The sequence below is a fragment of the Paroedura picta genome, chromosome 1 (genome assembly GCF_049243985.1).
Source record: "Paroedura picta isolate Pp20150507F chromosome 1, Ppicta_v3.0, whole genome shotgun sequence".
Classification (NCBI taxonomy): domain Eukaryota; kingdom Metazoa; phylum Chordata; class Lepidosauria; order Squamata; family Gekkonidae; genus Paroedura; species Paroedura picta.
Window position 1 is genome coordinate 37168009 of NC_135369.1, and position 13966 is coordinate 37181974.

At 45.0% G+C, this 13966-nt stretch overlaps 1 protein-coding gene across 10 annotated transcripts in view; it reads right to left on the reverse strand.

Annotated features, from left to right (window-relative positions):
- EML6 (EMAP like 6) overlaps positions 1–13966 on the reverse strand; it is a 176385-nt gene that overhangs the window by 16643 nt on the left and 145776 nt on the right. For 9 of the 10 annotated variants that reach the window (XM_077334021.1, XM_077334010.1, XM_077334001.1 and 6 more), the window contains 7 exons: positions 10052–10130; positions 9211–9340; positions 8476–8574; positions 5061–5081; positions 4194–4367; positions 3222–3430; positions 2186–2343 (listed from right to left, as the gene is read on the reverse strand). In XM_077334021.1, the coding sequence (XP_077190136.1) occupies positions 2186–2343; positions 3222–3430; positions 4194–4367; positions 5061–5081; positions 8476–8574; positions 9211–9340; positions 10052–10130 (870 nt within the window). The remainder of the gene's footprint in view (positions 1–2185; positions 2344–3221; positions 3431–4193; positions 4368–5060; positions 5082–8475; positions 8575–9210; positions 9341–10051; positions 10131–13966) is intronic. The other variant, XM_077333990.1, reaches the window with a different exon arrangement.

Sequence of the window (13966 nt, forward strand, 5' to 3'; positions counted from 1 at the left end):
ATCGGACTGTCTTTTCGCCACCAGTTACTTCCACAACTGAGCGTCCTTTCGGCTTTGGCCCAGCCGCTTCATTCATTCTGGCGCTACTCGTACTAGCCGTCTGCTCATCCCCAGTAGCATATTGGACACCTTCCGACCTGAGGGGCTCATCTTCCAGCGTCATATCGTTATGCCTATTGGAACTGTCCATAGAGTTTTCATGGCAAAGATACTGGAGTGGTTTGCCATTTCCTTCTCCAGTGGATCACCTTTTGTCAGAGCTCTCAGCTATGACCTGTCCGTCTTGGTTGGCCCTGCACGGCATAGCTCATAGCTTCACTGAACTACGCAAGCCCCCTTGCCACAACAAGGCAGCGATCCTTGAAGGGGGGCGATCCTTGAAGGGGGACCTCAGACTCTCAGACCTCACCCCAAAATCAGGAGATCAAGAAAGGAAACTTGGACGCCACTCTATTGCTGTAACATGTAGAAGAAGAAGAGTTGGTTCTTATATGCCGCTTTTCTCTACCAGATGAGTCACAAAGCAGCTTACATTTGCTTTCCCTTTCCAGTTCTTATCAGCTATACAGACTGAAATACGATACTGTCAAAAGTGAATGTTTACAGTTTTTATAATGGAGTCTCTTTTTACAAAAGCATTCCATGACCAATAGCAGACAGCCCACTAGCCCGGGCACTTTCAAGCAGGACATGATAAGCTATTGCTTGTCCTCTGCATTTGGTAATGAGATGTGTATCCTTTGAAGCATAACAATATGATTCAGGGACTCCATTTTCTGTTATTTTCTGAAGTGGCAGATAATCTCGAGCCTCAGGGCTCCTTCAGTGGCATGCACTGTGGCGCTGTGCAAGGGCATCTTCGCACCAAACGCCGCCTTCAGTCTGAACCACCTCTGCCCAGAAAAAATGTGATCCTCTCTCCCCCCCTACGCCTTCCCATGAACAAATCCCTCTGTCATTTGTGTACAACTATGGGCAACAGTGGCACCTACCTAACCACAATGAATGATATTCGGGCACCCCATTTAATCAGGATCCAAAAATGATGCAATGATGGATTCAGATCCTGGTTAGATGAGGAAAGTTAGCTACAACTACAGTAGAGGCCAATGTTTCCCATAATCGTGGTTCAGATAGGAATTTATTCCCATGAGGGAAAGGGCTGGGGGGAAGGAGACTGTGTGTACTGGAGCTTATCCCAGAAGGGAGCCAGAATCATATCTGCATTGACTGAAAGGGTGCTGGCTATATGCTTCGTACAGGATGTTCCTTTCTTGCTGTCTTTTGCAGCTCCATGTGCCACTTTGTTATGAGTTTGGCTGCCTTGATTATGGCGCCTGGGCCAACTGCTGGGGCTTTTCCTGATGAGTCTGATGGGCGATCGGTGACTTAACAAATGAATCAGAATCGTCCTTAATGGCCTGGAAAAGCTGCCCAGTGTTTCGAAAGTGATACCTTCAGAAGGGTGAAGGGCAGTGAGACAGCTAAAAGAAGTTAGCATTTTGCCGTTGGGCACACACACAGAGGAGAGTTTTCAGCTGGATTTAGCTGAAGGGGGGTGTTGCTTTGGGGAATGCCCAAGGGTGTTCTCTGGGAAACAGCTGCAAGATTAACCGTTGAGCCATCTGCTTTAGCAGCGTTTTGTTCCAAGGTGTGGTGCTTCAACAAAAACCATCTGTAAATGGAGCAGGTTCATGGGAGAGATCTCTGTTCCTTCCCGCTGTCACTCTTCTCTGCTTCCCCCAAAGCATGTAGGATTAGGGTGCCTTCCTGCTACAGTCCCCTAGGTTGCCTCCCTAGCTGTTCCCAAGGGCTTGCCATCCCCTTGAAGGTGGGTTTTTGTGAGGTCCACAAGAGGGAAGGGGCAAAGATCCCTTTTGCAATCCTGATCTTTTTGTGGCCAATTGGCTTCAAAAACTCTTTACTTGTAAGTAAATAACTAGACAGGCACTACACAGGCCATGTGTCTCTGCTGCTCTCCCTTTCCCTCTCAACTAAAGGAAACTAAACATACAGTGCTGCCATTTAACCGAATGGCCCAAGAAGGCAGAGTGAGCACTGCAGTATTTCTCTTCATCCAGCTTGTCAGAATTCTTCACAGTTCTAGTTAGTGACTCGCTTTTCTATCTGAAGCAGGAAGGGGTAGGTCGGCAACTGCAAGCAGAAACAAGTTATGGTTTCTTACGGTCTCTCCTTCCCTCCAGTAACGATAAGGCCATCTCGAAGAGTTGTGTACATTGTAAAGACGGGGCCAGTGTGGGCTTTTGCCACCAGCCGAATCAGAAAGTGATCCTTCCACACGTACACGTCTCCATTGATGGCACCAGTGAAAGTAAGATTGTTCTGAAAGAAACAACAACAGCAATCTGACTGGTAGATACCGTTAATTGTACATCTCCATTGTGTCTTGACCTAGTTAAGCTGATCCTCTGCACCAGAAGCCAAGCCGGTGGCAGGTTCTGTATGCCATGCTTCTTCTCAGACTGAGGTCCAAGCCCCAAAATATATTTTGCCCCTGGAGATAGCAGGTTACATAACAGAGTCATCTTCTTATTAAATGGCTTCTGTATCATTAGGACTGCTATATAAATACGTTGGTTATGTAACAAGGAAGCTTTGGTAGTAAAATAAGGAAAATGGCAGGGAGAACAAGGGAGATGACATGGGGATGCCTTTTGGGGTAAGTAAAGGTAAAGGTATCCCCTGTGCAAGCACCGAGTCATGTCTGACCCCCAGGGTGATGCCCTCCAGCATTTTCATGGCAGACTTGATACGGGGTGGTTTGCCAGTGCCTTCCCCAGTCATTACCGTTTACCCCCCAGCAAGCTGGGTACTCATTTTACCGACCTCGGAAGGATGGAAGGCTGAGTCAACCTTGAGCCGGCTGCTGGGATTGAACTCCCAGCCTCATGGGCCGAGCTTCAGTCTGCTGCCTTACCACTCTGTGCCACAAGAGGCTCTGCCTTTTTGGGTATCCTCCCTGTATTGCATACAATGTAGAATCTTATCTTCAGCTAATCACCTATAAGGATGTTTGATTCCATTGTGCCTGATTATGGAACAATATTAACTGGGTGGGGAACACTGGTGCTGAACACAGTAGGTTCTTGTTAACAGAGGCCACTGAAACAGAATTCATATAACGCCACTTGCATAAAAATTAGCAAGGTCAGAAAATAAGAACTGTCACCCTGACTCCCTGGGTAAAAACATGAACTCACAGCTCCAAAGGCCACAGAAAGCATGGTTTGCATTTTGGCATCTTCCAATGAACCAATGACTCCTTTCTTATAGAGCAAAGCGCTTCCAGCCAAAGTCCAGAATTTCATGTGTTTTACTCCAACGGACACAAACTGAGTATCTGAGTCTGGACGGAACTCTACCACAAAGATCCTTTCCAGGTGGCCTCCTCTGCTTGCAATTTTAGATCCTGTGGAGATCAGGAAAACTCATTTAATTTTCCATTAGTATGTTAATAATTGTTAGGACATATGTTAAAAGAATCACAAACCCCGGCAAATTCTGCTTGAGGTAGAGAGAGCAGGACAAAAGTGTGTATCCTATGAGCACCAAAGCTCTTATTATATCACATTCAACTCTCTGGAAAAGAAAAGGTCTGTCTCCTGCCATAAAGACAGGCCTGACCGACACATGCAAAGAATGAGGTGGTAGAACAGCCTGTGTCACTTCAGACAGCAAGTGCAAAATCATGTTCTTGAATGTTCCGCTGCATCACGACCTCCTGCAAAGTGGAGGAAAATGACAGTGCTAGCAGCTTTCTGAGGGATGCTCGGCTTTTCTTTTTGCAAGGAGCCTTTTTTAGGTGGGCGAGGATTCAAAAGTGCCCCCCCCCAGCTGAATTAGTAAATTCCCTTCAACTAATATTCTGCCACCTCTCCTCCTGCAACATGTGTATATCTTGTCAAAATCAAGAGATGGAAGAAATCAATCAAATATCGCTTTCTTCCTTCTTTGTTGTTGTCATCAAGTTGTAGCTGACCCCTGCAGGGCTGTCAAGGCAAGAGAGGCGGTTTGCCATTTTGTGCCTCCACAGCCCTGCGATTCCATCCAGACACTTGCCAGGGATGACCCTGCTTAGTCTCTGAGATCAGACAAAATCTAATGCTAACTTCCCTAGGGCATGTCCATTTTTAATAAGGGCAAGAGTTAAAGAACAAGAATCATAATCCCACCTTCCTGCCACCTCCACACTGTGATTGTGTGTTCAGGGTCCACTCCCACAGACACCAGGAGTTTGCCTGTAGCACTGAAGTTGACATAGTTCACCCCTTTGGAATGAAAGCAGCGCAGCATAGACAGAGTCTCCTTAGTCATAGCTTCCCATATGTGGATAGAAGGGGTTGTACCTGGATTGTTAAAAAATAAAAGGAATCAAAAGAAGAAGAGTTGGTTCTTATATGCCGCTTTCCTCTACCAGGAGGAGTTTATAAGCGGCTTCCAATCACCTTCCCTTTCCTCTCCCCACAACAGACACCCTGTGAGGTGGGTGAGGCTGAGAGAGCCTTGATATTACTGCTCAGTCAGAACAGCTTTATCAGTGCTGGGGCAAGCCCAGCTGGCTGCATGTGGGGGAGCGCCAGAGGAATCGAACCAGGCTCACCAGATTAGAAGTCCGTACTCCTAACCACTACACCAAGCTGGAACTATTTAAAGGGAACTATTGAAAGATGTGAATGTTCTGAGACTGGAAATCTTTATCAAGAATAAAGCAGGCAAACAGACAATTTAAAACATCTCCACCCCTCCCCAAGCATAAGAACCACATAGAATAATAATACTATCTCATGGAACAAACATGTACTATCTCATGGAACAAACATGGCAGGGTGGGAGGAATAGCACAGTTTACAAAATGAGACAAGTTCTTAAAATAATAACGAAACATTTATGGAGAGGTTGACACACACATACACGTGCGAGGAAAAAAAAATCTGTCAATGCTCAACTTGTATCTGCTATGGACAAAGATACAACAACGGGGCATGAACAGTTCAGATGGGACTTTATGGAGTAGGACGCAAAGGAGAGAACTGCCTTACCTGGAAGTTCTGTCATATCACCTGCATGGTGTGGGCAATGGCAAATGAGAAAGCACCAAGGGAAAACAATAGCTAAAATAAGTCGTGTTTCTAATGCTGGAGTGCTCAGCATCAGCATCAGAAGGAGGCACCAAATCAAAAAACAACATCCAATGTGAGTATGGATTAAATAAATGAACAATAAAACAAAAGAGAGGCAGGAATATTGTTCAATTACCATATATACTCGCGTATCAGCCGACCCGCATATAAGCCGAGGCACTTAATTTTACCACAAAATCTGGGCAAACTTATTGACTCGCGTAAAAAGCCGAGGGTGGGAAATGCAGCAGGCTACTGGTAAATTTACAGGGTGGCCTAAGCCAGTGGTCCCCAACCTGCGGGCCGCGGCCCGGTGCCGGGCCGTGAAGGCCATGGCACCGGGCCACGGCTCCCTCTCCCCGCCCCCCCCCCCCCGCAGTAAAAAACTTCCCAGGCTGCAAGCTTGCGGCCCGGGAAGCTTCTTACTGCGGGAGGGCGGGGAGAGGGAATCGGGGCCGGGCCGCGCCCCAATGCCCTGCCGGTCCCCAACCTCAGAAAGGTTGGGGACCACTGGCCTAAGCGCTTAATCCATGCTCAATCACCACAGGCTTCCCCATCCAGCCTCCCACCAACAAATACAGAAAAGTCAAGAGGATGAATAGCTGCTGGTTTTTGTACCCTGCTTTTCACTAACCAAAGAAGTCTCAAAGCAGCTTACAATTGCCTTCCCTTCCTCTCTTGATGCCAGACACCCTGAGAGAGCACTGATATAACTGCTCTGTGAGAACAGCTCTGGCAGGAGAACCAAACAGTGCCCCCCCAGGCCAGCAAACCAGAGCAGAACAACAGTACCCAAAGTTGGCAACCTACTACAACAAGTACAACAGCTACCAAACTGGGGGCTACAGTGTCCCCCCAGAACAAAACACTGAAATATAAAGAACTATAAAACTGAAAACTGAAAGAAAGAACTGTAAAAATCAACTTTTAAAAGTTACAGAACCCCAAGAAGAAAAGGCAAACAATGCTGCCCCTCAAATAAAAGAAGAAAGAAACTCTAGGAGAAAGAAACAGTAAATCCCAAGCACCCCCAAAACCCACTCCACCCCACCCCACCCACAGAAACCAAAATAATAGTTTGGAAGAAGTGATTAGAAAAAGAAAGGGAAAAAATACCAGAATCCCTCAGTCAAACTATTGATGTCCTACAAGCTGCCAGAGTAAGCTTTCAAGATATTTGCAGAAGGCAAAGGTTGACTGGGAGCAACTAGCTCACTTGCAAAGAGCTTAGGTTGCAAATGCAATGTTGTTATTGGCTGGCTGGGGGCAGGCTGTTAATCAATTACCCGTGTATAAGCCGAGGAGGTCTTTTAAGTGCTAAAAACTGGGTTGGAAAACTCGTCTTATATGCGAGTATATACGGTATATACCTGACTGATTTTTTAATTTTAATCTTATCCTATTGAGTCCTATGAATTTTTCTGATGCAGGAGTAATGGTGGCCTAACCAGAGTCAAGAGATCAGGAGACAGTCTCCAGAATGGCCATGCCTCCTTCCACCATCACCTCCACTTTGGAGAGACAATTCCACCCACCAAAATAACAGCATTGGACTTGACTGCAGTCAACGCTTGCCATGGTTCCCGTTCAGATTCTGAACATGTTCAGATTCTGAACATTTACTTGCCGTTTCAGAGCCTATTCAAATGATTGAGCCATAAGATGCTGCCAATGCATGTTCAAGCACTGTTCTGCACTCCATAATATGAGGTAGCGGCTTCCTTTTGTTTTTCTCTGGGGAGCTGTTCTCTTTTTGATGAAATCGTAAGTTCTGCAGTTACAATGATTACAGCTATAATAAAATTTGAGTCCAAAGGCTCTTTTAAGACCAACAAAGTTTTATTCAGGGTGTGAGCTTTTGTGTGCATGCACACTTCCTCAGACGGTGGAGCATGGAAGTGCGCATGCCCATGAAAGCTCACACCTTGAATAAAACTTTGTTGGTCTTAAGAAGTTGGTTCTTATATGCCGCTTTTCTCTACCCGAAGGGGTCTCAAAGTGGCTTACAATCACCTTCCCTTTCCTCTCCCCACAACAGACACCCTGTGAGGTGGGTGAGGCTGAGAGAGCCCTGATATTCCTGCTCGGTCAGAACAACTTTATCAGTGCTGTGGCAAGCCTAAGATCACCCAGCTGGCTGCATGTGGGGGAGGAGCAGGGAATCAAACCCAGCTCGCCAGATGAGAAGTCCGCACTCCTAACCACTACACCAAACTAGCTCCTAACCACTACAACAAAGGTGCCTTTGGACTCAAATTTTTGTTCTGCTACTTCAGTTCAACATTGCTACCCACCTGAATATAGCTATAATATAAAGAATAAAATGAGCCTACACAATTTGTGTAGTACTAAAAATAGTCATCATAAATACTCTGAAAATAAACTTCCTTTTTGCATTTAACTTCCCATTCCCCATGAAATGTCTCTCCTGCTACGTGATACCTGAGATTGCACACCTGACTGAAACTGGCATTTGAGGCACAATCTAATGCTCAGTATCTGTTCCTAAGAAGCTGAAGTTTTCATTTGAATCAACTCCCCAAAACAACAAAACCCAAAAAACAAATAAAACCCCCCACCCAAGCACAGCACAAAAACAATTAAAAGGAAACTCCCCAGCTCTCATGGTTGTGATAACGTCCCAGTCTACCCCTATGATTGCTTGTTCCCCCTATAGTTTTATTTTTGTAGAACAATGGCCTTCAGCCCGAGAGATGGGACCCAAAGCTGGATCATGAAGCTACTGCTGTGTTACAGATCCCTACAGAGATGCCATTTCCTTTGCTGCTTCTTGGAAAGATCTGGTTTGAGAAGAACAATATTGCTATGCCTTCTTCTGTTCTTTGTGCACAAACTGAGGGAAATGGTAGAGTGGTGAGCCTAGGTCCCTTGTACTAGAGAGGACTCCTCCATAACTAGTTACTATGATGCACGTCCTGCTACTTGGCTTGTATTTCCTGTCCCCAGCTCTTTTGGTCTGCTGCCCATGGGCGTGGCCTTGATGATGGTGAAATCATAACTCTGACTCTGCCTCTTCACATCACATGAGCTATTTCACATGTCCTTGGGCCATGCTTGCAACTCAGTGAGTCCTAGATCTGGAAAAGTTGATCACTGCTATTACTTTAAAAAAGATCACAGATAACCCAGTCCCTGGAGAGCCGCTGCATGTCACATTAGCAGATACTGGGCTTGACAGGATCCTTATATTAGCCTTAGAAATATAGGTGGCAATTGACCAGCAGAAAAGGATGACTTAGAGGGAACTGCAGTTAGACAAGGAACAAGTACAATAATAGAAAGTATCTTTATTTTAATTGGATCATGAACCTACCAATCTGGCTGGTTGCTACAATGTTTTTATACTTTGGGTGCTGATTCACAGTCAGGCAGAGGATGTCATCCGTATGTTCCAGGTAGAAAGTCTGGCTTCCTATGCAATTCCACAGAAAGGTACATTTTAGTACAGTATCGAAACAGAGCTTGTATTGACCATATCTTTTCAAGCAATTCCATTAGACAGAAAAGAACTCTTGTGAAGGGGAAGAGGCAGGAAGGGAAACAGTCATTGCCATTATGATATGGCACAAATTTGGAGACTAACATCTGTTCAGCATTTCTGATAAACCTGGTTATGCCATACTTCAACATGCTCTAATCTATGGTTTCCCATTATTGACACAAACTGTTCTACCCCTGACATTTCCAATTCAAGGATTTCCGGGAAAAGGTGATGCTAAGGGCTCTTCTGATTCAATTTCTGCAGTCACAGACCATAGAGATGGACTCATGATCTAACTGCCTGCCTCCTACGAACTAATGAAAAATGGGAACATATGTTTTCCATCGAGTCCAGCCAGCTTACGCATACCAGGACCTTCAATGTATGCCTCATGCGCCGTATAGGTAAGGGTTTCTCCGGTGGCTTACGTACCAGGAACACTGAAGTGAACAGTGCTTGCATGAGTGCTTCACATGCAGCTCACGCAGAGCTTGACACCGGAATGCTTGTCAAGATACGAGAGTATCTGAAAAATCACCACTTTGGTTTTGTTGCTCTGTGAATTACCTGTGGAAAGGTTTTGAACAACACACGCGGCAGCAGTATGAAAAATAATATCAGCACCATCATTGAGGTAATGAAGGTTGTTGCGACAATCGAATCCACGGTACCCGAAAACATGATCTAAAGCCAACTCCTACAATGAAAAATGTCACGGAATAAAATAACATACATTTGTTAGGCCAGACATTTTACAGAGGTGATCAAGGTACCATTACATAGTTTAACTCATAGAAGAGTAGGGAACACGCTCCCAGGTGTTGTCTGGCTGAATAGAGGAGAGAATGCCTTGCACTAAGAGAATAGGCATTCCAAAAACGTTCAGAACTGGGGTGCAGTCAGGCCAACTCTGGCTATCCCTGCAATGAAATTACAGAATGTGCTATCTGAAGTCACTGGTGACCGCTTGGAAAACACGGCCATAAGCAAGGATACCACTGCTGTCATTCTCAATCTCACACAAAATTAATACACACAATGAACATACAGCAACTAGCCTCATAGCTCTGCATAAACAATTGGGTATGACATTGGCAAGACCATTAAAATGCATCCTGATTGGAGTGTGTGTATGTGTGTGGGGAGGGTTGAAATATGGTCAACATGTATAATTTCGACTGACAACACGTCAGTCTGTCACAGCAAAATTGACCCTGAGTCTTTGTGGCACCTCAGAATCTGCGATTGTGAGTCTTCTTCTACTGGTGGGAGCTTTGACTCATGAAAGCTGATGCCGGAAGCATTTTTGTCAGCCTTAAGATGCTGCTGGACGCCTGGATGACCTCATTGAGGCACAGTGTGTTGAAAGGGAATGAATAAAGAAGAGAATGAAGGGATAAACTCTGACCTCAACCAGTTTCCTTTTTTTGTTGACGTTGTTTTTTTGCAGTTTCTCAGGTTGGGGAGCAGCTCTGCTAACTGGCGGCCTGAAAAGAAGTGCAGTGAAACATAAATATCAACATGTGGGAAAGGAAAACAAAGACCTCCTACAAGCCGACTGGAGCGTGTTGCAGTAAACCCAGCTAGACAGAGCCTGCAGGGTTGCGTGCGTGTTCATCTCTGCCGGAGTCAGGACTGTAGAGCCCTTGGCAAGTTTATCTTCAGCGGACAAAACTCAAAACAGCAGAAAGGCTTAACTGCAGTTGAGCTGTGCCACTCTAGAACTGCAGCTGTGCAAATCCATAGTGAGTCCATGGAAACTTAGGCCCGGAGCCAAAGATGCCTGGAAAAGATGTTGCCTTTTAAATTCAGTGTGTGGTGTCCAGTTATAGCCTCTGGGCTACCCTGTGGTTTAGAGGGCCCCTCGGTCTTCAGGGGACGCTTTTCAGGAGGCTCAAGAGGCTGCCAGGGGAAGATGAGGCTTTGTGAGAAAGCCTCAGCATGCAGGCAGAAAGCATGGCTTTCTACCCTGCCTTTCAAGGCTCCCAGGCACAGGCTTTCCCTGCCTGAGAACTGCTGAGCTGCAGATACCAAGGACAGAACTGGGACCTTCTGCATAGGACATTGGTTCTCTGCTGAGAAGGGGCAGCGAGCAGATAGAGCTCCCTCAGGCACCCATGAAATGGGGAAAAGAGTCACATGTGCTGTGAAAGAGCACCTTTCCTATTGCTTGTGTCTATGTGAAAGGGCAGGGTCCTCAGTTACCGCTCCTACACTCTGCATTTTGATCCAATGGGGAACATTCTATAATACTGGGTGGGATTTTTATGCATCTAGTCTTCAGCATGAAAGCAACCGAAATGCTGCATTTGCAAACAACAGCTCAGGGTAAAATGAAGACCTTGCAGGTAGCTGTATTTTTTCTGTCCACTTCCTTCTTCTTTTTAATCAGGGGCTGTGTAGAAGTGACTCTGGAATTGTCTTGAGCATTACTGGCTTTTTGCAGACTGGCTGCCCGGCACAGGTGGCCCCGCTAGCAAGGCCTCCGCTTTGGGTGTTAATTTTTGAGCACTTAGTTTAGTCCCACCTATCGTCATGTGCTCTCCTGCCTTTGCTTCATTCCAGGCACATATGTCAGGGACTCAGAATGTCTTGTCTTTAGTGCACCAGCAGTTAATGGCAGCAGAGCAAGCAACAATTGTTATTATCACATATCCCCCAGCCAGAAAAGACAAACACACCGCTGGAAACTTACTGAAGGCCTCTCTGATTAGTAGTAGCCATTGATGCTAACAACAGAAGGCTACATGGTACACACTTGGGGGTGGGAAGTGCATGGAATTCTGGTTTGTGGCAGGAATGAAGATTAACCTAAATGCCTTCAACTCATAAGGAGATAAGACAAGAAGCAACGCAAGAGGGTCTGTAATCAGAACTCCAGTAAAAAAAAAAACAACATCTTTTATGGGGGGGGGGATGTTCAAAGTTAAACGCAGCCGCTGGGAGCAGACTTTTTAAACCTTCTCATTCACACTGTTTTCCCCAATTCAAATCACGCTCTCCCCCCTCCCCCTCCCCACATGGATTCTTGTATGTTTTCTCTCACATGGCAACCAACAATTTTAGATATGCTCAGGAATACTCACAATTTGAACTGGGGAAACAGTGTGTGTGTGTGGGGGGGGGGGAGAACTAAGCCCCTTCCCTTCTACTGCACCACAGTTCCAATCCAAATTGGGAGATCCCTATGGCTAGTTTTAATGATGCAGAGAAGCATATGAGATTTAGTCAACAGACGCTGACCTTGAACTCTCTCCCTCTGCTATGATCTATCCAAGTCCTCATTTCTTGGTTTTCTTGAAATGACTCCAGACCAACTTTGAAGATCATAAGCCCACCCCTATCCCACAGTCCTTTCAGACCATATCAAGAGTTCACACAGTCCTATCACTTATTTCCAGCAATGGAGATCTTTCTCATTTCATTTTTAAGGCTCGTTTATAATACAATTGGATGACGTATATTTCAGCTTCTTGCTCAATTAACCATGTTTTAAACCATGCACATCTGCATGGGCTCTTGGAAGAGAGCATCACTTTCTAGAACTGGGAAGGCAAACTAAGAAATGGGGCAGCACCTCCACATTCCCTATATGTTGACAGCATTGGGCTTGGGGAATAATGTAGCACTACAGGTGGCTGCTATGGTGGCTGCAATAAGGACAAGGCTGGAATTGGGACAAGGGGCAGCCCAAGGCTGTGAATGTATGGAAGCATCAGGCTAGCCCTTCCCTCTTTGTCTACTGAGAATGGAGGGGGCAGATGCCAGCTGAGGAGATCAGCTGCCATGTGCAATGTATGGGGGTAGGTGGGGAGGTTTAAGGGTCTAAAACTCACTGTTTGCCCTTCTGTATGGAAGAGGTCTTCCCCATCAATGGGTGCGCAGGGGAATTTGACTCGATTCACGTGACAACCTTCTTTAGAGCTGCCCTAATTTTGGGACTTGAGAGTATTTTAATAGAGTTGCTGGATACAAGGCTGTATCAAGCGAGCTTGAGTAATATTTATTATTATTATTTATTTATTTATTATATTTAATACTCTCCAGGATCCAAAGAGTGCCTCCAGGGGTATCCAAGTTTTTATATCTTTGAATTCCAGGCTCTTCTACCATCTCTTGGTTTCAAAAGAGGATTGCCTGACTTGGATTGCCCAGACACACCCAAACTAAGCTAAGCAGGGTCAACCTTGGCTGGTATTTGGATGGAAGACCATTAAGTAACATCTGGGCCATGACGTGGGGCAGGCGATGGCAAACCAACTTCAAATGTCTCTTGCCTGGCTGCCAGAAAATCTTAGGATCTCCTGGTTATATTACACACATGCCACGTGAATAATAATAATAATAATATAAAAATATAATAAATAAATAAAATCAAATAAATAATCCTTGCAGGGCTTCTGCTTGAGAAGCACAAGTCCAAGCTTTCTTTGGGGGACACAAGAACAGTTAGAGCAGTTCTTTAGATCTAGGCTGGGATACCGGCATTAATACTAGACGTCTTAGACAATAATAGTATTTCAAATGCTGAACAAGATCTGTGTTTTCTTTAAGATTCAGATTTTTTCACTAGGAATGGTTTATGGTTAATAGATATAATGGAGGAAGCAAATTATAACTCAGCCTTTACAGAAAACAAACCAACTATCGCTTTATGAGAAATGCTTCAAAAATTCTGAGACTGATAATATTACTTATAGCAAAATAAATGGGGGTGATAAAGCATTTGTACTCTGAACAATTCTTCAAAACCACTGGAAGAGTAATAATATTGAGGTACAAATCCACCTGGCAATGATCTTAGGATTGCAAGCATTGTTTAAAATAACGCTCCTAAACAAGAATATCATTTAGCTATACTGTGGTACAATCAACTGGGCAAGAAAAACAGCAAGCCAAACAAAAAGATGACAACTCCAGTGGGTAAACACAGTCACTTTAAAGATTGGTAAAACAGGACAACACGGAAAGAGTTACCTTGATCCCCTTTGGAAGCAGCAAATAAAGTCAAGTGAGAAACTTAGTACAGTTCAATAAAATAGAATCAGGCTATTAAAGTCATTCATGCACAAGCCTCTGACTGGTCATTCCTGTGTGGCACACACCCATGCTACTCAAGCATGCCAGCAACTAAAACAGAAACCAAAAGAGTGCACCAGTCTCCACATTCAAAAAGGTCATACCCTGACATCTCGGGAAAAAGTCTGCACTAAAGATCCTACAGGACAGGAGAAAAAAAGAAGAACGGACGCTCCATCAGTGCTCCCTGCATGTTCCACACAACTCTGCAAAACACCCTTCCAGAGTGTTGTACAGAAAATGA